The 26,193-nt window shown below is 47.8% G+C and overlaps 2 protein-coding genes across 2 annotated transcripts in view; one reads left to right on the plus strand and one right to left on the minus strand.

The window, feature by feature from the left end:
- LOC130293296 (taste receptor type 1 member 1-like) overlaps positions 1 to 6,602 on the minus strand; it is a 36,685-nt gene extending 30,083 nt beyond the window's left edge. The window contains exon 1 of the mRNA XM_056541800.1: positions 6,595 to 6,602. The gene's annotated coding sequence lies outside the window, so the exon portion shown is untranslated. The remainder of the gene's footprint in view (positions 1 to 6,594) is intronic.
- Positions 6,603 to 6,715: 113 nt separating this feature from the next.
- NOL9 (nucleolar protein 9) overlaps positions 6,716 to 26,193 on the plus strand; it is a 29,400-nt gene continuing 9,922 nt past the window's right edge. Inside the window, exons 1-9 of the mRNA XM_056542941.1 lie at positions 6,716 to 7,111; positions 8,514 to 8,733; positions 9,157 to 9,287; positions 10,948 to 11,083; positions 12,311 to 12,407; positions 14,054 to 14,151; positions 17,251 to 17,412; positions 22,692 to 22,986; positions 23,585 to 23,696. Of these exons, the coding sequence (XP_056398916.1) occupies positions 6,725 to 7,111; positions 8,514 to 8,733; positions 9,157 to 9,287; positions 10,948 to 11,083; positions 12,311 to 12,407; positions 14,054 to 14,151; positions 17,251 to 17,412; positions 22,692 to 22,986; positions 23,585 to 23,696 (1,638 nt within the window). The 5' untranslated portion in view covers positions 6,716 to 6,724. The remainder of the gene's footprint in view (positions 7,112 to 8,513; positions 8,734 to 9,156; positions 9,288 to 10,947; positions 11,084 to 12,310; positions 12,408 to 14,053; positions 14,152 to 17,250; positions 17,413 to 22,691; positions 22,987 to 23,584; positions 23,697 to 26,193) is intronic.

The raw sequence follows: 26,193 nt of genomic DNA on the forward strand, positions 1-26,193 counted from the left end.
GAACAGAGACCACCGGGCCTGGCGAGGATTCAGCCGTTGGGCCGACTGGAGGTAGGAGAGGTTCTTGTGGTCGGTGTAGATAATAACAGGAAATCTTGATCCCTCCAGCAGATGCCTCCATTCCTCAAGTGCTAATTTAATGGCTAGAAGCTCTCGATCCCCGATGGAGTAGTTCCTCTCCGCTGGAGAGAAGGTCCTAGAGAAAAAACCACAAGTGACAGCATGCCCGGAAGGATTTTTTTGTAGAAGAACAGCTCCAGCTCCTACTGAGGAGGCATCAACCTCCAATAGGAAGGGTTTGGAAGGGTCAGGTCTGGAGAGCACGGGAGCCGAAGAAAAGGCAGACTTGAGTCGTTTAAAGGAGTCTTCTGCTTGAGGAGGCCAGGACTTGGGATCAGCATTTTTCTTGGTTAAAGCCACGATAGGAGCCACAATGGTAGAAAAATGTGGAATAAATTGCCTGTAATAATTGGCGAACCCCAAAAAGCGTTGGATAGCACGGAGTCCGGAGGGGCGTGGCCAATTTAAGACGGCAGAGAGTTTGTCTGGATCCATCTGTAGTCCCTGGCCAGAGACCAAATATCCTAGAAAAGGAAGAGATTGGCATTCAAACAGACATTTCTCAATTTTGGCATAGAGTTGGTTGTCACGAAGTCTCTGAAGAACCATACGGACATGCTGGCGGTGTTCTTCTAGATTGGCAGAAAAAATTAGGATATCGTCCAGATATACCACAACACAGGAGTATAACAGATCACGAAAAATTTCATTGACAAAGTCTTGGAAGACGGCAGGGGCATTGCACAGTCCAAAGGGCATGACCAGATACTCAAAGTGTCCATCTCTGGTGTTAAATGCCGTTTTCCACTCGTCCCCCTCTCTGATGCGGATGAGGTTATAGGCGCCTCTTAAGTCCAATTTAGTGAAGATGTGGGCACCTTGGAGGCGATCAAAGAGTTCAGAGATGAGGGGTAAGGGGTAGCGGTTCTTAACCGTGATTTTATTAAGACCGCGGTAGTCAATGCAAGGACGTAGGGAGCCATCTTTTTTGGACACAAAGAAAAATCCGGCTCCGGCAGGAGAGGAGGATTTACGGATAAAGCCCTTTTTTAGATTCTCCTGGACGTATTCGGACATGGCAAGAGTCTCTGGGGCAGAGAGAGGATAAATTCTGCCCCGGGGTGGAGTAGTACCCGGGAGGAGGTCGATAGGGCAATCATAAGGCCTGTGAGGAGGTAGAGTCTCAGCTTGTTTTTTGCAGAAAACATCCGCGAAGTCCATATAGGCCTTAGGGAGACCGGTTACTGGAGGAACCACAGAGTTACGGCAAGGGTTACTGGGAACCGGTTTTAGACAGTTCTTGGAACAAGAGGACCCCCAACTCTTGATCTCCCCAGTGGACCAATCCAGGGTTGGGGAATGAAGTTGAAGCCAGGGAAGTCCAAGGAGAATCTCCGAGGTGCAATTGGGGAGGACCAAAAGTTCAATCCTCTCATGATGAGATCCGATGCTCATAAGAAGGGGCTCCGTGCGGAAACGTATGGTACAGTCCAATCTTTCATTATTTACACAATTGATGTAGAGGGGTCTGGCGAGACTGGTCACTGGGATGTTGAACCTGTTGATGAGAGAGGCCAAAATAAAATTTCCTGCAGATCCAGAGTCCAAGAAGGCCACTGTAGAGAAGGAGAAGGCAGAGGCAGACATCCGCACAGGCACAGTAAGACGTGGAGAAGCAGAGTAGACATCAAGGACTGTCTCACCTTTGTGCGGAGTCAGCGTACGTCTTTCCAGGCGGGGAGGACGGATAGGACAATCCCTCAGGAAGTGTTCGGTACTAGCACAGTACAGGCAGAGGTTCTCCATACGGCGTCGTGTCCTCTCTTGAGGTGTCAGGCGAGACCGGTCGACCTGCATAGCCTCCACGGCGGGAGGCACAGGAACAGATTGCAGGGGACCAGAGGAGAGAGGAGCCGAGGAGACGAAACGCCTCGTGCGAACAGAGTCCATATCTTGGCGGAGTTCCTGACGCCTTTCAGAAAAACGCATGTCAATGCGAGTGGCTAGGTGAATAAGTTCATGTAGATTAGCAGGAATTTCTCGTGCGGCCAGAACATCTTTAATGTTGCTGGATAGGCCTTTTTTGAAGGTCGCGCAGAGGGCCTCATTATTCCAGGACAATTCTGAAGCAAGTGTACGGAATTGTACGGCATACTCGCCAACGGAAGAATTACCCTGGACCAGGTTCAACAGGGCAGTCTCAGCAGAAGAGGCTCGGGCAGGTTCCTCAAAGACACTTCGGATTTCCGAGAAGAAGGAGTGTACAGAGGCAGTGACGGGGTCATTGCGGTCCCAGAGCGGTGTGGCCCATGACAGGGCTTTTCCGGACAGAAGACTGACTACGAAAGCCACCTTAGACCTTTCAGTGGGAAACAGGTCCGACATCATCTCCAGATGCAGGGAACATTGGGAAAGAAAGCCACGGCAAAACTTAGAGTCCCCATCAAATTTATCCGGCAAGGATAAGCGTATCCCAGGAGCGGCCACTCGCTGCGGAGGAGGTGCAGGAGCTGGCGGAGGAGATGACTGCTGAAGCTGTGGTAGCAACTGTTGTAGCATAACGGTCAGTTGAGACAGCTGTTGGCCTTGTTGCGCTATCTGTTGTGACTGCTGGGCGACCACCGTGGTGAGGTCAGCGACAACTGGCAGAGGAACTTCAGCGGGATCCATGGCCGGATCTACTGTCACGATGCCGGCTGGCAGGTAGTGGACCCTCTGTGCCAGAGAGGGATTGGCGTGGACCGTGCTAGTGGACCGGTTCTAAGCCACTACTGGTTTTCACCAGAGCCCGCCGCAAAGCGGGATGGTCTTGCTGCGGCGGTAGTGACCAGGTCGTATCCACTAGCAACGGCTCACCTCTCTGGCTGCTGAAGATAGGCGCGGTACAAGGGAGTAGGCAGAAGCAAGGTCGGACGTAGCAGAAGGTCGGGGCAGGCAGCAAGGATCGTAGTCAGGGGCAACGGCAGAAGGTCTGGAAACACAGGCAAGGAACACACAAGGAACGCTTTCACTGGCACTAAGGCAACAAGATCCGGCAAGGGAGTGCAAGGGAAGTGAGGTAATATAGGGAAGTGCACAGGTGAAAACCCTAATTGGAACCACTGCGCCAATCAGCGGCGCAGTGGCCCTTTAAATCGCAGAGACCCGGCGCGCGCGCGCCCTAGGGAGCGGGGCCGCGCGCGCCGGGACAGAACAGACGGGGAGCGAGTCAGGTAGGGGAGCCGGGGTGCGCATCGCGAGCGGGCGCTACCCGCATCGCGAATCGCATCCCGGCTGGCAGCAGGATCGCAGCGCCCCGGGTCAGAGGACGTGACCGGAGCGCTGCAGCGGAGGGAGTGAAGCGAGCGCTCCGGGGAGGAGCGGGGACCCGGAGCGCTCGGCGTAACAGTTCCCCCACAATATTAGGCAGCTCCCCCCAACAATATTAGGCAGCTCCCCCCAACAATATTAGGTAGCTCCCCCCACATTTGTAGGCAGCTCCCCCCCACATTAGGTCAGCAGTTCCCCCACAATAGTAGGCAGGTTCCCCACAATAGTAGGCAGTTCTCCCACAACAATGTTAGGCAGCTCCCCCCACATTTGTAGGCAGCCCCCCCCCCACAATATTAGGCAGCTCCCCCCCAATAATATTAGGCAGCTCCCCCCAACAATATTAGGCAGCTCCCCCCAACAATATTAGGCAGCTCCCCCCAACATTTGTAGGCAGCTCCCCCAACATTTGTAGGCAGCTCCCCCCCAACAATATTAGGCAGCTCCCCCCCAACAATATTAGGCAGCTCCCCCCACATTTGTAGGCAGCTCCCCCCCACATTAGGTCAGCAGTTCCCCCACAATAGTAGGCAGCTTCCCTCCACCCCACAGACATACAGCTTCCAGCCATATACAGTGTATGGCTGGAGGCTGTATGTCTGTACTGCTGCCCCCACAGTGTTCCGGTCACCGCTCCTCCGACCCGGGGTCACATCTACTGCTATGGCCTATGTGCTGTGGGCGGGCAGGGGAGGTGGGTCATTATCAGCAAATTTTTTGTTGTTTCTGCATTTCCCCGAAACAGCTATTTTCGGCCGATATATCGGTGCATCGGCCACCGATATATCGGTGCATCCCTACTTACAACGATATTCCGGTATAAGTTATCGGCTATTCCCCCCCCCCCCCCCCCCAGGCCGCTGCAGATCAATGATTTAAAGCGGGCACTTTAAATCAATGAACTGCAGCGGCTTTTGTGGGGCCAGAGACCGACGCCGCCTGCTTCTTTCCCCCCTGTCTGTCCTTGGGTCCTCCCTAGTCCAACCGCTGCCCCGTTGCCTCCCCCGTCCCTGGTTTTATAATTACCTGTTCCCGGGGCCCGCGCTACTGCTGGCTCCGGCGGCGTCCTGAGCTGTCACTGTGCGCACTGACGGTGATATCGAGTTGAGGACGTCACTCATCATTGCGCTGCGCAGCGCGCAGGAGCCAGAAGTAGCATGGACCCCGAGAACAGGTAAATATAAAACCGGGGATGGGGGAGGCAATGGCGCAGCGGCAGTGGTGGTCTCTGGCCAGGGCAGGGCATTATGCCGATACTGATAATGTCCAAAATTGTGAATATCGGCCGATAATATCGGCCAAACCGATAATCCGTCGATCCCTAACATATATATATATATACACACCTCCTTCCATTCCCTGGGAAATTAGTCCCTTTTCTCTGGTAATACAGACTTCCTGTAAACATATGGGGGAGGTTCATCAAAACTTGTAGGAAAAAGTCACCAGCTGCCCATAGCAACCAATCAGATCGCTTCTTTCATTTTTTTTTTTTTTAAAAGGCCTCTGAAAAATGAAAGAAGCGATCTGATTGGTTGCTATGGGCAACTGGTCTTTTCCTCTGCACAGGTCTTGATGAATCTCCCCCATTAAATAAAGTTGTAATACCACACACAGCCTGAGGACATGGGGTGGCGCTGTTCTCGGACAAAAGCAGCTATATATATATATATATATATATATATATATATATATTTTTTTTTCATGTCTGCTTAACTCCACTTTAACCCCTTAAGGACCAAGGACGTATCGGTACGTCCTTGGTCCTGCTCTTCTGATATAACGCGGGGTTACACAGTAACCCCGCGTCATATCACGGCGGGCCGGGCGTCATAGTGAAGCCGGGACCCGCCTCTAATAGCGCGCAGCGCCGATCGCGGCACCGCGCGCTATTAACCCTTTAGCCACGCGCTCAGAGCTGAGCCGCGTGGCTAAAAGTGAAAGTTCCCGACTAGCTCAGTCGGGCTGTTCGGGATAGCCGCGGCTAATCGCGGCATCCCGAACAGCTGACAGGACAGCGGGAGGGCCCCTTCCTGCCTCCTCGCTGTCCGATCGCCGAATGACTGCTCAGTGCCTGAGATCCAGACATGAGCAGTCATGCGGCAGAATCGTTGATCACTGGTTTCTTATGAGAAACCAGTGATCAACATAGAAGATCAGTGTGTGCAGTGTTATAGGTCCCTATGGGATAATAATGATCAGTATAAGAGATCAGTGTGTGCAGTGTTATAGGTCCCTATGGGATAACAATGATCAGTGTGTGCAGTGTTATAGGTCCCTATGGGACCTATAACACTGCAAAAAAAAAGTGAATAAAAAAAGTGAATAAAGATCATTTAACTCCTCCCCTATTAAAAGTTTGAATCACCCCCCTTTTCCAATAAAAAAAAAAAAACACAGTGTAAATAAAAATAAAAACAAACATATATGGTATCACCGCATGCGGAAATGTCCGAATTATAAAAATATATCATTAATTAAACCGCTCGGTCAATGGCGTGCGCGCAAAAAAATTCCAAAGTCCAAAATAGTGCATTTTTGGTCACTTTTTATATCATTTAAAAATGAATAAAAAGCGATCAATAAGTCCTATCAATGCAAAAATGGTACCGTTAAAAACTTCAGATCACGGCGCAAAAAATGAGCCCTCATACCGCCCCATGTGCACAAAAATAAAAAAGTTATAGGGGTCAGAAGATGACAATTTTAAACGTATTAATTTTCCTGCATGTAGTTATGATTTTTTCCAGAAGTCCGACAAAATCCAACCTATATAAGTAGGGGATCATTTTAACCGTATGGACCTACAGAATAAAGATAAGGTGTCATTTTTACCGAAAAATTTACTACGTAGAAACGGAAGCCCCCAAAATTTACAAAACAGCGGGTTTTTTTTCAATTTTGTCGCACAATGATTTTTTTTTCCGTTTCGCCGTAGATTTTTGGGCAAAATGACTGACGTCATTACAAAGTAGAATTGGTGGCGCAAAAAATAAGCCATCATATGGATTTTTAGGTGCAAATTTGAAAGTTATGATTTTTTAAAGGCAAGGAGCAAAAAACGAAAATGCAAAAACGGAAAAACCCCCGGTCCTTAAGGGGTTAAAGACTCTTAAGCAAACAACTTTTTTATTTTTTTTAGAAATGATTTACTCCCACAATATAAATTTGCTGTGTACAGAGCTGTCGGCGGCCATAACACTGACAGAAGACGAAGCACAGAACCTGCGACCTCACACGACTTCAAAGAGACGCTAAATAGGTCGCGCATGCGCAATAAGCTCCCTTCATCACGTCTGCGGGTGACGTTCCCCTCATTACTGGGCGGAGCCTAGGGAACGTCAGTGCGTACGGGATGAACAGCAGTTATCCCTGGGTGTGTCGTCCATGTCCGCTCAGTGATCTCATTGAAAGCTATCTACCCAGGGATACTTGTGGTCGTCCCTTACGCTGCACTATTCAAACCCGCTGGTGTGGCGGCGCTGGTCTGGCTCCTCTCCGCGCTATGAAGCAGCGGCCGGACAGTGCGCGCCCGGGCCCGTCCTACAAGATCCGCCCGGGGAAGAAAGGATCCGTCCGGAGCAGGAATGCATTGGCCGAGCGCTGTAAACTTGAGGCGGCCTCTGAAACGCGCAAGTCCCGGTCCGGCCCGGAGGAGAGCGGGGAACACGGCCCGGAGCACGGCGGTAGCGCGCTGCTGGTGGAGGAGGGGGTGTGTGTGACCGTTCTGCGGCCCGGGGAGGTCAGTGACCAGATCAACATATTTATGTGTTCCCGACTACAGCTGCTCCGCGACTACGACTACAGTCTGAGCATGATGGGGGTTGTAGTATTGGAACAGCTGGAGAGCCATAAATTGGGGTATAGTGACCCTAAAGCAGTGATCTGCAAAAAGCAAACGTACAGCTGTTGCAAAACTGCAAGGCATGCTGGGAGTTGTAGTTTTGCAACAGCTGGAGGTCTGCAGTTTGGAGACAGCTGCTCTAGAGTTTTAAAAGGTAATTCCAATGCTGTGGTTGCTAGGCAACACCAATGAGATCCTGTTGCCTAGTAACCGGTCCTTTGCTACTTGTTCCTTAGGATCAGCCATCCTCGTTCTGGCTGCTGATTGGTCAGAGCGCTCAGATCAGACTCCTCCGTAAATAAATAGCGATTAAAAAAGTCATATATATATATATATATATATATATATATATACACACACACACACCTACGTATAAAGTAGAATTAATAAAAAACTACATATTACGGCACGTAGAATGAGCCCTCATACGGGTCTGTAAATGGAAATATGAAAGAGTTATGGCTCAGAAGGCGCGGAGGATAAAAAACGAAAATGCAGAAATAAAATTGGCCCAGTCCTTAAAGGGGTACTCCGCTGGAAAACATCTTATCCCCTTTCCAAAGGATAGGGGATAAGATGTCTAATCGTGAGGGTCCCACTGCTGGGGACCCCTGAGATCTCTGCTGCGGCACCAAAGACATCAGGTGCATGGAGTTAACCCCCGCTCTGTGCCGGATGACAGGTGACTACAGCTGCCACGCCCCCTCCATTCATGTCTGGGTGCCGGGTGCTGCACGGGGATCCCAGTGGCGTCCCCCGTGATCAGACATCTTATCCTCTATCTTTTGGATCCCCTTTACAGAAAATCTTACACATTCTGTATTAGGGTGCATGCAAACTACGTTTCTTAAGATACGAGACCGTATACGGCTGGGGAGAGTCGGGGGCGGGGCAACCGCATACTGCCGTATGCGGTCCCGTATCTAATGTATTTCAATGAGCGACCGGAGTGAAACGCTGCCTCCGGTCGGCTCCGTTTTGCCCCGTATACGGTTTCCCAACTGGACTTACGAACGTAGTCAATAGCGTTTTTAGGTCCGGTCGGGAAACCGTATACGGGGCAAAACGGAGGCAGCGTTTCACTCCGGTCGCTCATTGAAATACATTAGATACGGGACCGCATATGGCAGCGTGCGGTTGCCCTGCCCCCTCTCTCCCCAGACGTATACGGTCCCGTATCATAAGAAAATTAGTGTGCATGCACCCTTACAAAGTATATTAGTAGTAAAAAAAAAAAAAAAAAAAAAAAAACACTTTTACATTGTATCTAATTTATTATAAATTTTGTTTTCTTTTGCAGAAACTGACTTTCATAGGTAAATGTGTCCTGACCTGCTTGTACGGCAGTGTAAAGGTGCTGGGCCTCACCATCAACTCCAATGAGACCCCCCATGAGCTGTTCTCTCCGAAAACTCACGCGCCCCTGGCCATCGAAGGACTGAAGCAGAAGAAGAAGTTTAAAACCCGGAAGGAGATCCGAGCAGAGGCGCGGACGTTACTGCGCGGATACCTGTCCTTAGGTAATGAACTGCACCTACAGGTAAAAATGGTGACAGAGCTGAAATCAGCTTTTCCCTACTAGGGTGCCTCCAGCTGTTGCAAAACTACAACTCCCAGCATGCCCGGACAGCCACGGCTGTCCGGGTATGCTGGGAGTTGTAGTTTTGCAACAGCTGGAGGCACACTAGTTGGAAAACACAGCTCTGAGCATTGCTGTTGGTCTCCTATACACTACCCAGACCATAATACCTGCTGCTCAGCATGCTGGGAGTTATAGTTAAGCAACAGCTGGAGGCACTCTGGTGTGGAAACACTGGCTTAAATTGTGTCCCATGATAAGAGAAGCTGCAGGGAGAGTCTCCTCGTTTTACCGTGTATCGCACGTTCCATGTCGCCAATGTTATTGAGCCGCCATAATACCGATCCCCCCCCTCTGATTCCAGATTGCAGACGCGCCATCATGAAAAAGTTCAAGTCTTCCTGCTCCATCCTGCTGCTCGAGCGCCTGGAGGACACGACGGTCAACTACATCCTGAGCCACCCGGAGTACGCCAAAATCTTTGGCACAAAATTGGTACGGAATGTTTTTGGCGCACGCTATGGGTTGTTTGGTTTTTGAACTAAACTGCTTTCTCCCAGAAACTGCGCCACACCTGTCCTCAGGTCGTGTCTGGTATAGGCCTGCAACTAACGATGATTGTCATAATCGATGAGTAAGCCGATTATTGGTTTGATTAAATTGGTTTGATTTAAATCTGTTATTAGTGTCTTCCCCCACTAACCTATTGGTACAGGAGTGTCGTGTGGGTGACACTAATGATTACCATACTTACCTCTTCTTCTTCAGTATCTTCTCCGTAGCTTAGGGCATGTGCAGAGCTTCCTGACATCACCGCTGCTGTTTCCCCCAGCCTTCTCGCAGCAGGGACAGCAGAGAAACAGCAGCGGTGACGTCAGGAAGCTCCGCCCAAGCCTGCCGCCGGAATGGAGCAAGATGGCGGGAGAAGGGAACCACAGATCGGGGACAGGTAAGTATGATTATCATCAGTGTCACCCACACTACACACCTGTACCAACATGTTAGTGCAGGTGACACCGATGACAGATCTCCTTTATAAAATGGGATTAGGGCACCAAGAAAGAGTTAAAGGGGTTACTTGGTGGTAGTCCATTCAACAGTTTAAAAAAAAAAAAAACTCTGGGTGCCGTCCTCTCCTTGAGCTGCAGCGTGATGCTTGGGCCCGGAGTGGCGCCGGTGCGCAGTGTGTCATACTTTTGCTCAGTCAATCACTGGCCGCAGTTTTCTCCGGCTCAGCCAGTGATTGGCCGAGAAGCTGTATAACACATTGGGCACCATCGTCACTCCGGGCCCAAGCATCACGCTGCAGCTCAGGAAGAGGATTGCAGCCGGGGAACAGAGCAGAACACTATAGGCACAGCTGGAGCGCTGTAGAATGGGTATTGATATGTAAAAACTCCTGTTGGATAACCCCTTTAATGGCAGAATCACTTTAACTCACAACAAACTCTGCGTAGAGGAAAAGTGGTGCAGTTGCCTATAGCAGCCAATCAGATTGCTTTTTTCGTTTTTAAAAGGCCTTTGAAAGAAATTATCTAATTGGTTGCTCTGGGCAACTGCACCACTCTTCCTCTGCACAGGGTTTGATAAATGTTCCTTATTGTCTTTTGACATTACCCTCTGGATTTCCATACATCACTGAAGATCCCATCTGCACAGCTCACAAATTTGAGCTAAGAGGCAATGACCATAAGATTAAAACACGACACCATTAAATATGGTATAGGCCCCTCTCTTGCTGCCTGTCAGGGCCTGGACCCCATAGACCTGTGATGTGACCCCCCCCCAAGGCCTGGAACCCATAACCCTGTGATGTGACCCCCCCCCCCCCCCCCCCCCATAGCCCTGGACCCCATAGCCCTGTGCTTTGTCCTGTGGTATCAGATCCTGTAAGTTGTGAGGTCCAGCACATCCCACAGATAATCGATCCGATGAGATCTGGAGGCCGGGTCACCACCTTGATCTTTGCCATGTTCCTCGTTCCTGAATAATGTCTGCAGTGTGGCCGGGGGCTTTATCCTGCTGAAAGAGGCCGCTGCCGTTAGGGGGTCCCATTTGGTACCAACCATTACGCATCGGGGACTCCCCACAAGACCGGCCGCTCTGTAGATGCTTTGACCCCGGAGTTTACACATCACTGTTTATTGTTTTGCAGAAAGGAATGCAGTCCTCCCCGGAGAGCGATCCCGTCCTACAATCTATTGGCGTTTACCGCTGTGATCCGGAGACCGCGGTGTCTGTGTCAGAGGAAACAGCGTCTGCAGCCCAGCATTTAGTCAGCGCCTGCCTAGGTATTGTTTAATGGAGTCACAAAACTGCATTTTATAATCTTATCACATATTACACACCTCAGCTGCTGCAGCTCCTCAGCATACACACCTCAGCTGCTGCAGCTCCTCAGGATATACACACCTCAGCTGCTGCAGCTCCTCAGCATACATACCTCAGCTGCTGCAGCTCCTCAGCATACACACCTCAGCTGCTGCAGCTCCTCAGGATATACACACCTCAGCTGCTGCAGCTCCTCAGGATTTACACACCTCAGCTGCAGCAGCTCCTCAGGATTTACACACCTCAGCTGCAGCAGCTCCTCAGGATATACACACCTCTGCTGCAGCAGCTCCTCAGGATATACACACCTCAGCTGCAGCAGCTCCTCAGGATATACACACCTCAGCTGCAGCAGCTCCTCAGGATATACACACCTCAGCTGCTGCAGCTCCTCAGGGCATACACACCTCAGCTGCTGCAGCTCCTCAGGGCATACACACCTCAGCTGCTGCAGCTCCTCAGGGCATACACACCTCAGCTGCTGCAGCTCCTCAGGATATACACACCTCAGCTGCTGCAGCTCCTCAGGATATACACACCTCAGCATACACACCTCAGCGGCTGCAGCTCCTCAGGATATACACACCGCAGCATACACACCTCAGCTGCTTCAGCTCCTCAGGATATACACACCGCAGCATACACACCTCAGCTGCTGCAGGGCCTTGTGATAAACATCTCAGCTGCTGCAGACTTCACTTTAAAAAAAGGGGGATGGCATTTTATTTTTCATCTCTGTATTCTTAAAAAAGAGGTTCTGCAGAAGGGGAGGTATGTATAGTAAGGAATAATGGGCCTCCTACAGTAAATTAGACAAAATAATGTAGGTCACTTCTGTAGCATATTCATATTATGCTACTCCACGTCCTAGTGACAGGAGTAGCATAATATGAATATACTAATAGAGGGGCCGGCAATAAAGGGGAGAGAAAGAAGCAGGGGGCGGACAGCTAGCGGGGCACCACCTCCTGCGCACAATTAACTGAATTGAGCAAGGGAACTTCTCCGGGCAATATCAAAGGAACCACTCGACCGAATTTGGTATGTGACCTCTCCTTAGACTCCTGGTCACCCACATTATAACACAGTATAGTTTTGTATTTAAATGATGTAAAATAGATTATTAAATTGAATAAGGAAATTAGTTTGTTTTACTATATATTATTTTATAATACATTTTCCTGCAGAGGAAGACAACGGCTGTCCCATTATTCTGGTTTGTGGGCCGAAAAATGTGGGAAAATCGACATTCAACCGCTATCTCATCAACCAGCTACTCCAGCAGTGAGTCTATAGAACTAGTGTTACCTTTTATTATGATAGCTGAAGACTTGTGTAATATACAGTATCTGTGTATAAGCCTATATGAAAGGCTACCCCTACAAGTAAATATTCAATATATAACGGGACAAAATAAATAAAAAAAATGATGCCAATAGTACCCTTATAGAAATATATATTCACACCTACATATAAAAGTAATAAAGATCTGCTGGGAGCTGTAATCACTGTCTATGTAGAGGACAGGAGCTTCTTCAGGGTCCCGGACAGTACAGTGTCCTAAAAAAGAGTAACATGGAGCCGCCCCCACCTGGTGTCCAAAGGAGCAGGTAACCCTGGCACAGGTAAAGAGTACAGAACATGTAATACCTCCCTGTACTGTAGGGGGTGCTACCAGACACCAGTCAGTGCATACACTTCAGTAATACAGGTAAAGAGTACAGAACATGTAATACCTCCCTGTACTGTAGGGGGCGCTACCAGACACCAGTCAGTGCATACACTTCAGTAATACAGGTAAAGAGTACAGAACATGTAATACCTCCCTGTACTGTGGGGGGCGCTACCAGACACCAGTCAGTGCATACACTTCAGCAATACAGGGGTTTTACCAGTGAATGTCCATTCTGATTGGTCAGTTCTTCAGCCATTGACACGTCTTGCAGATCTGGACTGTCTGTACATTGTATGTCACTGTATATGATCTGTATGCGTTATAAGGCACAATGCGTTAAACAATAAACATTAGATGCCCATGTGGGGACATAAGGAATGTTCCTGCAATATACAGGTGGAAATGAATAGTGTATAAAGTCTGAAGCCCCTCTACCTCCCCTCTAACACGTTTCGCATCCCTTTTCCTGAGAGCGCTGTATATATTATATATTTGGACATTACCGGTATATGACTTCAGTGATATATTGGTTGAGGTCCAAACACTGTGACCCCCGTCAGTTGGACCAAGGGGCTGTGATGCCCGGTACATTCTTTGCCTCCCATAATATCTCGACTGCTGCCGTCTATAGTTTTCTGGACCATCTTGTTCTAGTCTTAAAGGGGTACTCAGCAACAGGAGCTTGTGATGTCATAGCCCCGCCCCCTCATGATGTCACACCCCGCTCCCTTTAATGCAAGTCTATGGAAGGGGGTGTGACAGCCATCACACCCTCTCCAATAGACTTGCATTGAGGGGGCGGGGCTATGACATCACAAGCTCCCGGATTCAGCGTTAGGAACAGCTTGTTCCAAACACTGAGCAACGGAGTACCCCTTTAAGTGGGGACTACAAATGGCCACAATGCTTTCATTATTCCAGCTATATACCCACAAGCTAAATACCCGCCGCATTCTTAGGGTAATTCTGCGGTGTGAACTTAACATTCGTGTGAATCAGTCTCCGCGAGACCCGTTCACACTGGAAATTCAGCAGCAGACAATTCTGTTCCGCGCAAAGAAAGAACATGTTCATTCTTTGCGCGGATTCCGCGAGCACTGCATAGCCGGCAATGGTGACGGCTCAGTGCCCCGCGGCCCTAGTGCTGAAGTATTTTCGACTGCGGCCGCCAGACGGAATCTCCGCTCCCTGAATTCACCCTTACAATATCTGACGCTGGCTTTGTGCCGATCCCGTTGTTTCTCTTGTCTTTCAGCATCCCCTGTATTGATTACCTGGACTGTGATCTGGGGCAGACGGAATTCACACCTCCTGGCTGTATCTCATTGATCAGAATTACTAAGCCCGTCCTGGGTAAGTGTCCTGTGTATAGTGAGAATCGCCAAAGTATCGCAACGTCCTTAAACAGAAAGCTGCACTAGAAGAATGGAGGCTATTAAAGGGGCACTCCGCTGTTCAGTGTTTGGAACAAACTGTTCCCAACGCTGGAGCTGGCGCCGAGAGCTTGTGACGTTATAGCCCTGCCCCTCATGATGCCCCGCCCCCTCAATACAAGTCTATGGGAGGGGGCGTGACGGCTGTCACGCCCCCTCCCATAGACTTGCATTGAGGGGGCAGGGCATGCCTTCATGAGGGGGCGGGGCTATGACACCACAAGCTCCCGGCGCCAGCTCCAGCGTTCGGAACAGTTTGTTCCAAACACTGAACAGCGGAGTGCCCTTTTAAGGCTGAACAAGGGGAACAATCACTATGGTTTACAATGGGATGTCCAACAACCTTATAGGGGGACATTTATTAAGATATTTACAGCCTTATTTTTTATAATTTATTTTTATTTATTTTTTTTTTTGCTTACTCCGGGCTCAAAAAAATCCACACGTGCGACTTTTGTGGATAAGCAAAAAGTTGCAAACAGCCTTACCTAAGCCATTTTGAGTTTTCACTTTGCAGTGGTCACGTACTTATAATGTGTGAATGGTCGAAGGCAAAGCCCCTTTAAAGAAAAGTCTCCTCCAGGTCTGACCTGGAGTATAAAACTCCCTTATGTATATGTATACTATTTTTGCCTATGTCTGCCAAATTTATCAACCCTGTGATAGAATGATAAATATATAGCACATAAAAAAGACTTCAGAACTTGCTTACCTAAGCCAACAATGATAAATGTCCCCTTATAGAGTTGTGATGATCAGGGGTCCACACACCCAGTTCACATGGCCATATTACTTATCCATAGGAGTTCCTCATTTAAAAGATGTTAATTGGGAACTATCATTAACCCCTTAACGACAGTGCCGTATATAAACACGTTCGTGCGGCAGGTCTATGACGCGAGCTCAGGAGCTGAGTTTGCTTCACATCCATTCGTTCCTGGCTGCTATCAGCAGCCAGGACCCGCGGCTAATTGCGGCATCCAAAATGCCAAAAATAGACTCCCGGCAGCTTAACGGACCTGATCGGGATCATGGCAGCGAAATCGCGATGTCTCGATCAGCTGAGAGGTCGGTGGGAGGGCCCTTGCCTACCTGCTCCCCGTCCGATCGATTCTTCAATGCTCCAGTCAGCTATGGCAGGCTGGAGCAGCAGAGCATTGACAACAAGTTGTAATCCCGCACTCACCCTGAGGACAGGGGGGCACTGTTTTTGGAAACAATCTGCTTTGTTTTTGTAATTCTTTATCATTCCAATCTCTGCCTAAAAAAAAATTAAAAAAAAATCAGTGGGGGTCTGACCACATTTTGAGAAAATGGACATAATTGTTCTTGGAATGTACAGAGTTTGGCAGTGGTCGGACCCCCACCCTTCAGCTTGTTAACCCCCTTTAACCCCTAAACGACGCCGAACGTAAATGTACGTCCTGGTGAGCTGGTACTTAACGCACCAGGACGTACATTTACGTCCTCTGCATAACTGCGAGTATCGGAGCAATGCTCGGGTCATGCGTGGCAGGTCCCAGGCTGCTGTCAGCAGCCGGGGACCTGCCAGTAATGGCGGACATCCGCGATCGCGTGGATGTCCACCATTAACCCCCTCAGATACCGTGATCAATACAGATCACGGCATCTGCAGCATTGCGGTCACTAAAATGGATGATCGGATCGCCCGCATCGCTGCCGCGGCGATCCGATCATCCAGAACGGCAGCCGGAGGTCTCCTCAATTGGCTCCGCTGCCTTCCATGAGCAGACCAGAGCAGAAGATGACCGAGGATACTGATCAGTGCTATGTCCTATGCATAGCACTGAATAGTATTAGCAATCAAATGATTGCTATAAATACGGTAGTCCCCTATGGGGACTATTAGAGTGTAAAAACAAAAGTAAAAAAAAAAAAAAGTTTAAAAAATTTGAAAAACGCCCACCCCCCAATAAAAACGTAAATTGGCCCATTTTCCCTATTTCACCCCCAAAAAGTGTAAAAAAAAAAATAAAAAAATTACAAAATAAAAATTTATATACATATTTGGTATCGCCACATGCGTAAATATCCGAACTTTTAAAAAAAATGTTAATGATACCGTACGGTGAACGGCGTGAAAGTGGAAAAAAAAGTCCAAAATAGCTTTTTTTTATAACATTTTATAAAAAAAAAAAATTAATAAAAAATGTATTACGTTTTATATATGCAAATATGTTATCAATAAAAAGTACAGATCACGGCGCAAAAAATGAGCCCTCATACCGCCGCTCATACGGAAAAATTAAAAAAGTTATAGGTCTTCAAAATAAGGGGAATTTTAAACGTACTAATTTTGTTAAAAAATTTGCGATTTTTTTCTTCTTAAGTGCAACAGTAATAGAAAAGTATATAATCCTGGGAATCATTTAAATCATATTGACCCACAGAATAAAGAACACGTCATTTTAACCGTAAATTGTTCAGCGTGAAAATGAAACCTTCCAAGATTAGCAAAATTGCGGTTTTCTTTTTAATTTCACCACACAAATAGTATTTTTTTTTGTTGCGCCACACATTTTATTGTAGAGTGAGTGATGGCATTACAATGGACAACTGGTCGCGCAAAAAACAAGCCCTCATACTAGTCTGTGGAGGAAAATATTAAAGTTATGATTTTTTTTGAAGGCGAGGAGGAAAAAACGAAAACGTAAAATAAAATTTGTCTGGGTCCTTAAGGCCCAAATGGGCTGAGTCCCTAAGGGGTTAATAGTTATACGTAGAAAGCAGTCAGTCCTTGAGGCCTTTGTTAGGCCCCGGTTTCCACTGGAACCCCACTTGCAACATTTATGGGGGGCCCCGGCCCTTTTGCAAACTGCTTTGATATTCTGTTGCTATTGACCTTATCTTTTATATTGAGCAGACACCCGCTCTTTCTCCGTAGCAGACATTTGCGCTGCTTGGTGCCGGTTTCTGTGCGTTGCGAGCACATAGCACATGTAAAGTGTTGCTCTCACCTTCCACAGTTTTTCTTAGTTTCTCTTCTTTTCTGTATTAGGGCCCCCGTACACTCAGCAGCGGGAGCCTTACAAGATGGTTTACTTCGGAGAGACCTCCTGTGAACAGGACATGGAACGGTTTATCGAGTCGGTGAAATACGTCATCGCGAGTTATAAGAGAGACCAGCCGCTCATCATCAATACCATGGGATGGGTTAAAGGTCACTGTCTTTCATTATTTTATTTATTAGAGGGGTACTCCGCCCCTAAACACGATGTCAGATCGTGGGGGTCCCGCCGCTGGGGAACCCCGCAATCACCCTGCTGCACCCAGCGTTTGTTTAGAGCATCGGGTGCAGCGCTTGAGGCTGTCACGCCCCCTCCCATAGACTTGCATTGAGGGGGCGTGGCCATGACATCACCAGCGGGGTGCAGCCGTGATGTCACGAGCCTCCGGCGCTGCACCCGACGCTCTAAACCAATGCCGGGTGCAGCAGGGAGATCAGACACCTTTGGATAGGGGATAAGATGTTAAAGGGGTACTCCAGTGGAAAACTTTATTTATTTATTTATTTTTTTTTTTTTAAATCAACTGGTGCCAGAAAGTTAAACAGATTTGTAAATTACTTTTATAAGAAAAAAATCTTAATCCTTCCAGTACTACTTAGCTGCTGAATACTACAGAGGAAATTCTTTTCTTTTTGGAACACAGTGCCAACTACAGCTATGGGGATTTTCTCCTACTCTGGACAGTTCCTAATATGGACAGAGATGTCAGCAGAGAGCACTGTGGGCATGATGTCAACAGAGAGCTCTGTGTTCCAAAAAGAAAAGAATTTCCTCTGTAGTATTCAGCAGCTAATAAGTACTGGAAGGATTAAGATTTTTTAATTAATAGAAGTAATATTACAAATCTGTTTAACTTTTTGGCATCAGTTGAATAAAAAAAAAATAAAAATTTTTCACTGGAGTACCCCTTAATTTTTTTTTATTTATTTATACGTGGTCTCCAAACTGTGGACCTCCAGCAGTTGCAAAACTACAACTCCCAGCATGCCCGGACAGCCGTTGGCTGTCCGGGCATGCTGGGAGTTGTAGTTTTTCAACAGCTGGAGGTCCACAGTTTGGAGACCACTGGTCTGAAACGTATTCAGCATGAACGTAAAGCGCACTGCTCCTGCGCTGTCATCACTCCATTCATTCTCAAGGGTGCTGTCATATATTTCTCAGTGCTATAGAGAATTAATAGAGCAGTGCGCGCGTTGTGCCCTGTTCATTCCGTTAAGTTATATTCCTGGGATCAGCGGTCGGACCCCCACCCATCAGCTTCTTATCTCCTTTAATAGTTATACATAGAAAATTATCCTTGAGGCCCATCTTGGGTCCCGGCTTCCAATTAAACTTTTAAATTTTTTTATGCTACGTTTTGCAGCACTGTGTTAAGCTGGGTTCACACCACGTTTTGTTAACTACGGTTCCCGTATACGGCTGGGAGGAGGGGGGCGGGGCTTAACCCCTTAAGGACCCAGGACGTACTAGAACGTCCTGGCACCCTGGGCTTTAAGGACCCAGGACGTACTAGTACGTCCTGGTGTTTCTCCGGTCTCTGCCGCGCCCCAGGCAGAGATCGGAAGCGGATGCCTGCTGAAATGCTTCAGCAGGCATCCAGGGCAAACGCCGAGGGGGGCCATGTAGGCCCCCCATGTCGGCGATCGCCGCAAATCGCAAGGGAAATCGCCCTTGCGATCTGCGGCGATACCGGGCTGATCGGGTCTCTGGGACCCGACCGCCTGGTAATTTCGCATGATCCCGGCTGTCACAGACAGCCAGGACCATGCTGGAGGCTAGGAGCGAGGTGGCAAGCCTGCCACCTCCTCCTATACCCTGCGATCTGTCGGTTAGTTAACCGACCAATCGCAGGAGGGGGGGCGGTTACTTCCTCCCGTCCTGCCCGGCCCCTTGAAGTCCGGAGAGGACGGGAGGAAGACCGGAGGACGCGGCGGGGGACGGGGGAGTGCTGGGGACCGGCCCCGGTACTTACCTCGTCCCTGAAGACCCGGATCCCGGCGAGGAAGAAGGCGGCGGCGGCGACAGGTGAGTTGATCTTCAGCCGCGGTCGGGCCCTTTACAGCAATGCACGTCGCCGTAAAGCGACATGCATTGCTGTAATGGGACCCTGTAAACTACAACTCCCAGCATGCCCAGACAGCCCTTGGCGTCTGGGCATGCTGGGAGTTGCAGTTTTGCAACATCTGGAGGTCCACAGTTTGGAGACCACTGTGCCCTTCCAGATGTTGCAAAACTACACATCCTCAGCATGCCCTTACTGTCCAGGCATGCTGGGAGTTGTAGTTCTGTAACATCTGGCCCTTCAGATGTTGCAGAACTACAACTCCCAGCATGCCTGGACAGTTTTGGCATACTGGGAGTTGTAGTTTTGCAACATCTGGAGGGTTGCAGCTTGGACACCACTACACAGTGGTCCCCAAACTGTTCTCCTCCAGCTGTTACGTAACCACTACTCCCAATATGCCCTTCGGCTGCCTGGGCATGCTGGGAGTTGTGGTTTTGCAACAACTGGAGGCACACTGGTTGGGAAACATTGTCTGTTTCCTAACTCAGTGTTTCCCAACCCGTGTGCCTCCAGCTGTTGCAAAACTATAACTGCCAGCATGCACTGATAGACTGTGCATGCTGGGAGTTGTAGTTTTGCACCAGCTGGAGGTCCCCCCCCCCCCCCCCCTGTGAATGTACAGGGTACATACACATGGGCAGGGGCTTACAGTGAGTATCAGGCTGCAAGTTTGCGATGCAGCAAATTTTGCGCGGCAGCTCAAACTCGTAGCGGGAAACTCGCTGTAACCCCCCGCCCGCGTGACTGTCCCCTAAAAACACTACACTACACTAACACAAAATAAAATAAAAAGTAAAAAACACTACATATACACATACCCCTACACAGCCCCCCTCCCCTCCCCAATAAAAATGAAAAACGTCTAGTACGCCACTGTTTCCAAAATGGAGCCTCCAGCTGTTGCAAAACAACAACTCCCAGTATTGCCGGACAGCCGTTGACTGTCCAGGCATGCTGGGAGTTTTGCAACAGCTGGAGGCACCCTGTTTGGGAATCACTGGCGTAGAATACCCCTTTGTCCACCCCTATGCAAATCCCTAATTCAGGCCTCAAATGCGCATGGCGCTCTCACTTCGGAGCCCTGTCGTATTTCAAGGAAACAGTTTAGGGTCACATATGGGGTATCGCCGTACTCGGGAGAAATTGCCTAACAAATTTTGGGGGGCTTTTTCTCCTTTCACCCCTTATGAAAAGGGGAAGTTGGGGTCTACACCAGCATGTTGGTGTAAAAAAAAAATATTTTTTACACTAACATGCTGGTGTTGCCCTATACTTTTCATTTTGACAAGAGGTAAAGGGGAAAAAAGCCCCCCAAAATTTGTAATGCAATTTCTCCCGAGTACGGAGATACCCCATATGTGGACGCAAAGTGCTCTGGGGGCGCACAACAAGGCCCAGAAGGGAGAGTGCACCATGTACATTTGAGGTGATTTGCACAGGGGTGGCTGATTGTTACAGCGGTTTTGACAAACGCAAAAAAGAAAAAAAAAACACATGTGACCCCATTTCGGAAACTAAACCCCTCACGGAATGTAATGAGGGGTGCAGTGAGAATTTACACCCCACTGGTGTCTGACAGATCTTTGGAACAGTGGGCTGCGCAAAAAAATTGTGTACAGCCCACTGTTCCAAAGATCTGACAGACACCAGTGGGGGGTAAATGCTCACTGTACCCCTTGTTACATTCCTCAAGGGGTCTAGTTTCCAAAATGGTATGCCATGTGGGGGTTATTTTGCTGTCCTGGCACCATAGGGGCTTCCTAAATTCGACATGCCCCCGAGCAAAATTTGCTCTCAAAAAGCCAAATATGACTCCTTCTCTTCTGAGCATTGTAGTTCACCCGTAATGCACTTCATGCCAACTTATGGGGTACCTCCATACTCAGAAGAGATGGGGTTACAAATTATGGGGGGTATTTTCTTCTATTAACCCTTGCAAAAATGTGAAATTTGGGGGGAAACACACATTTTAGTGAAAATTTATTTTTATTTTTTTACATATGCAAAAGTCGTGAAACACCTGTGGGGTATTAAGGCTCACTTTATTCCTTGTTATGTTCCTCATGGGGTCTAGTTTCCAAAATGGTATGGCATGTGTTTTTTTTTTTGCTGTTCGGCACCATAGGGGCTTCCTAAATGCAACATGCCCCCCAAAAACCATTTCTGAAAAACGTACTCTCCAAAATCCCCTTGTCGCTCCTTCCCTTCTGAGCCCTCTACTGCGCCCGCCGAACACTTTACATAGACATATGAGGTATGTGCTTACTCGAGAGAAATTGGGCTACAAATATAAGTATACATTTTCTCCTTTTACCCCTTGTAAAAATTCAAAAATTGGGTCTACAAGAAAATGCAAGTGTAAAAAATGAAGATTGTGAATTTTCTCCTTCACTTTGCTGCTATTCCTGTGAAACACCTAAAGGGTTAAAACGCTGACTGAATGTCATTTTGAATACTTTGGGGGGTGCGGTTTTTATAATGGGGTCATTTGTGGGGTATTTCTAATATGAAGACCCTTCAAATCCACTTCAAACCTGAACTGGTCCCTGAAAAATAGTGAGTTTGAAAATTTTGTGAAAAATTGGAAAATTGCTGCTGAACTTTGAAGCCCTCTGGTGTCTTCCAAAAGTATAAACACGCCAATTTTATGATGCAAACATAAAGTAGACATATTGTATTTGTGAATAAAATAAAATAAATATTTGGAATATCCATTTTCCTTACAAGCAGAGAGCTTCAAAGTTAGAAAAATGCTAAATTTTCAAATTTTTCATCAAATTTTGGGATTTTTCACCAAGAAAGGATGCAAGTTACCACAAAATTTTACCACTATGTTAAAGTAGAATATGTCACGAAAAAACAATCTCGGAATCAGAATAACTAAAAGCATTCCAGAGTTATTAATGTTTAAAGTGACAGTGGTCAGATGTGCAAAAAATGGCCGGGTCCTAAGGTGTAAAATGGCTGGGTCCTTAAAGGGTTAATCGCGGCGCCCGCACTCAGCCGTATTCGGGAACCGTATTTAATGCATGTCTATGAGCCGACCGGAGTGAACCGCAGCCTCCGGTCGGCTTCGTTTTCGGCTGTATGTGGTTTCCCGACCGCAGGCAAAAACGTGGTCGACCGTGTTTTTGCCTGCGGTCGGGAAACCGAATACGGCGGAAAACTAAGCCGACCGGAGGTTGCGGTTCACTCCGGTCGGCTCATAGACATGCATTAAATACGGTTCCCGAATATGGCTGAGTGCGGGCGCCGCAATTAAGCCCCGCCCCCTCCTCCCAGCCGTATACGGGAACCGTAGTTAACAAAACGTGGTGTGAACCCAGCCTTACAATGTATAACCCGTTAACCGTTTCCTTTTTGCAGGATTTGGATTACTGCTGTTGATCGACTTGATTCGGCTCCTTTCCCCAAGTCATATAATCCAGATGTTCACCGCAGACAAAAACCTGATGGAGCCGCTGACACCCGAATATGTCAAGAACTCCGGAGGGTATATGACGAAATCCCAGTCACAGGCCAAGTGCAAAAGCAGAAGTTTGGATTTCTTAGAGGAAGAGTTGGCGGACTACAGTAACCAGCATCATTCTAGAGCACCCGGGGGGCATCATCTCTTTCAGATAGAAAGCAAGTTTGACAGAGCGGGAGATACGGACAACATGTAAGCTGGTGCTCCCGGACAAGGCTAGGGGGCGCAAGTTACTACTTGGGGCCATTGTTTGGTGCCTCCCCGGCGTCCACAGTATTGTGAATTGGTCATCCTAGCCATAAGGCAATGGTCTGCAGCTGTTGCAAAATGCCAACTCCTATCATGCCCTGACAGCCTTTGCGTTCTACAATGCTGGGAGTTGTAGTTGTGCAACAGCTGGAGTGCCCCAGGTATGAGACCATTGCAGTAAGGAGACCAGCACCCCTTTTTAAATTTTTTGATAAATTGTATCATGGTCCTAAATTGCTACCTAATTCTGATGTCAGGGCATGCTGGGAGTTGTAGTGGTGAAACAGCTGGAGGCACCCTGTTAGGAGAACTAAGGGCGGAAGTTGGCCCCCCCAGCAGGCATCAGTGAAGTGGTGCCTGCTGGGGAAGTCTGCCTTGTAGTGAGCACACTACCAGGCAGACTAAATGCCATTTTTAAAATAGTAAAAAAAATAAAGGCAGGGAGGGTGTGAGGGATAGAAGGGCAATAGGCAGGGACAGAAAAAAAAAACATGATGGTGGGAGCTACCCTTTAATGTTTTCTTCTCCTTTTTTGAACTAGACCCTGCCAAAACTGGATCCTGCGGGACCTCGCCATGTTGGGCTACATCAGTAAATTACAACAGTTTGATCCAGACCAGATAATCCCATTGAATGCGCTATTACCATATGAGGTGAGTGTATGGATTATTGTAAAATTCTTATAATCTGGCATTAAAGAGGTAGTCCAGTTTAAAAAATGTATCACATTTCTCCAGGATAGGCGATAAGTGTCAGATCGCAGGGATTGTGACCGATGGGCTCCCCCTGAATTCACTGCACAAAGCTGTGGCCGACAATCTCCCTCCATGCATGTCTATGGAAGAGCGGGAGACACCCCAACCCTGTATCTCCGGCCCCCTTATAGAGATGCATGGAGGGGTGTGTTGGCCACCACCTTGTGAGGACAATATGTTAAGTCACGTGGTCTCCAGGGGGGCTAACGGCCCACCCACTGCAGCATAGCAATGTCCCTCTGAAGACCCTGGTACTTATATAAGTGGTCATTTGAAGTTGCCAAATAATTGAAGGAGTTTCCCCACTCATCACAGGCGGAGGAGCTCCATCACAAGAACAGGAATCCTATTTCCCCTATCGAAATGGATCAGTAGTAAAACATGGGATCTATTGCTCTATTCAACACTAGATCTGATGAAGAGTCACCTACTGTGCTTGGCTTAGAGACAGTACAATACAACAGTGGAAACAAGACTCCCCCTAATAGTCAGATATTTATTGTTGGTAAAGAGCTTTGTTGGTGGCAGAACCTATTATTTTATTTTAATTTTTTTAAATCAACCTTTAAATTTAATTTTTTTTTCTTTTTTGTTAAAGTTGATAAAAAAAATACTGAAAAAAATCTTTACCATAAAGTGAACATGTTGTCTAAACTTAACTTTAATGGGGGGGAAAAAATAAATAAATATATATACACACATACACTACTCAAAAAACTAAAGGGAACACTAAGATAATACATGCTAGATCTGACTGAATCGTATGAAATCCTTTCCTCTTTAGTTGAATGCGCTGACAACAAAATCACACAAAAATTATCAATGGAAATGAAATGTATCAACCCATGGAGGTCTGGATATGGAGTCACACTCAAAATCACAGTGGAAAACCCCACTACAGGCTGATCTAACCCTATGTAATGTCCTTAATACAAGTCCCAATGAGGCTCAGTAGTGTGTGTGGCCTCCACGTGCCCGTATGACCTCCCTACAACGCCTGGGCATGCTCCTGATGAGGCGGAGGATGGTCTCCTGAGGGATGTCCTCCCAGACCGCACCATCATATGGTCTCACAAGGAGTCTGAGGATCTCATCTCGGTAACTAATGGCAGTCAGGCTACCTCTGGGAAGCACATGGAGGGCTGTGCTGCCCCCAAATAAATGCCACCCCACACCATTACTGATCCACCACCAAAACCGTTCATGCTGGAGGATGTTGCAGGCAGCAGAACGTTCTCCATGGCGTCTCCAGACTCTGTCACGTCTGTCACATGTGCTCAGTGTGAACCTGCTTTCATCTGTGAAGAGCACAGGGTGCCAGTGGTGAATTTTGCCAATCTTGGTGTTCTCTGGCAAATGCCAAACATCCTGCACGGTGTTGGGCTATAAGCACAACCCCCACCTGTGGACGTCGGGCCCTCATACCACCCTCATGGAGTCTGTTTGACCGTTTGAGTGGACACATGCACATTTGTGGCCTGCTGGAGGTCATTTTGCAGGGCTCTGGCAGTGCTCCTCCTACTCCTCCTGGCACAAAGGCGGAGGTAGCGGTCCTGCTGCTGGGTTGTTGCCCTCCTACGGCCTCCTCCACATCTCCTGATGTACTGGCCTGTCTCCTGGTAGCGCCTCCATGCTCTGGACACTACGCTGACAGACACAGCAAACCTTCTTGCCACAGCTCGCATTGATGTGCCATCCTGGATGAGCTGCACTACCTGAGCCACTTGTGTGGGTTGTAGACTCCGTCTCATGCTACCACTAGAGTGAAAGCACCGCCAGCATTCAAAAGTGACAAAACATCAGCCAGGAAGCATAGGAACTGAGAAGTGGTCTGTGGTCACGCCCTGCAGAACCACTCCTTTATTGGGGGTGTCTTGCTAATTGCCTATAATTTCCACCTGTTGTCTGTTCCATGTGAAATTGATTATCAATCAGTGATCTTCCTGAGTGGACAGTGGGATCTCACACAAGTGTCAGTCAGTGACTTGGAGTCACATTGTGTTGTTTGTGTTCCCCTTATGTTTTTGAGCAGTGTATATACATTGTGTTGTTTGTCTTCCCTTTATGTTTTTGAGCAGTTTATATACATTGTGTTGTTTTTGTCTTCCCTTTATGTTTTTGAGCAGTGTATATACATTGTGTTGTTTTTGTCTTCCCTTTATATATATTTGAGCTGTGTATATACATTGTGTTGTTTTTGTCTTCCCTTTATGTTTTTGAGCAGTTTATATACATTGTGTTGTTTTAGTCTTCCCTTTATGTTTTTGAGCAGTGTATATACATTGTGTGGTTTTAGTCTTCCCTTTATGTTTTTGAGCAGTGTATATACATTGTGTTGTTTTAATCTTCCCTTTGTTTTTGAGCAGTGTATATACATTGTGTTGTTTTAGTCTTC

The sequence above is a fragment of the Hyla sarda genome, chromosome 10 (genome assembly GCF_029499605.1).
Source record: "Hyla sarda isolate aHylSar1 chromosome 10, aHylSar1.hap1, whole genome shotgun sequence".
Taxonomy (NCBI): Eukaryota; Metazoa; Chordata; class Amphibia; order Anura; family Hylidae; genus Hyla; species Hyla sarda.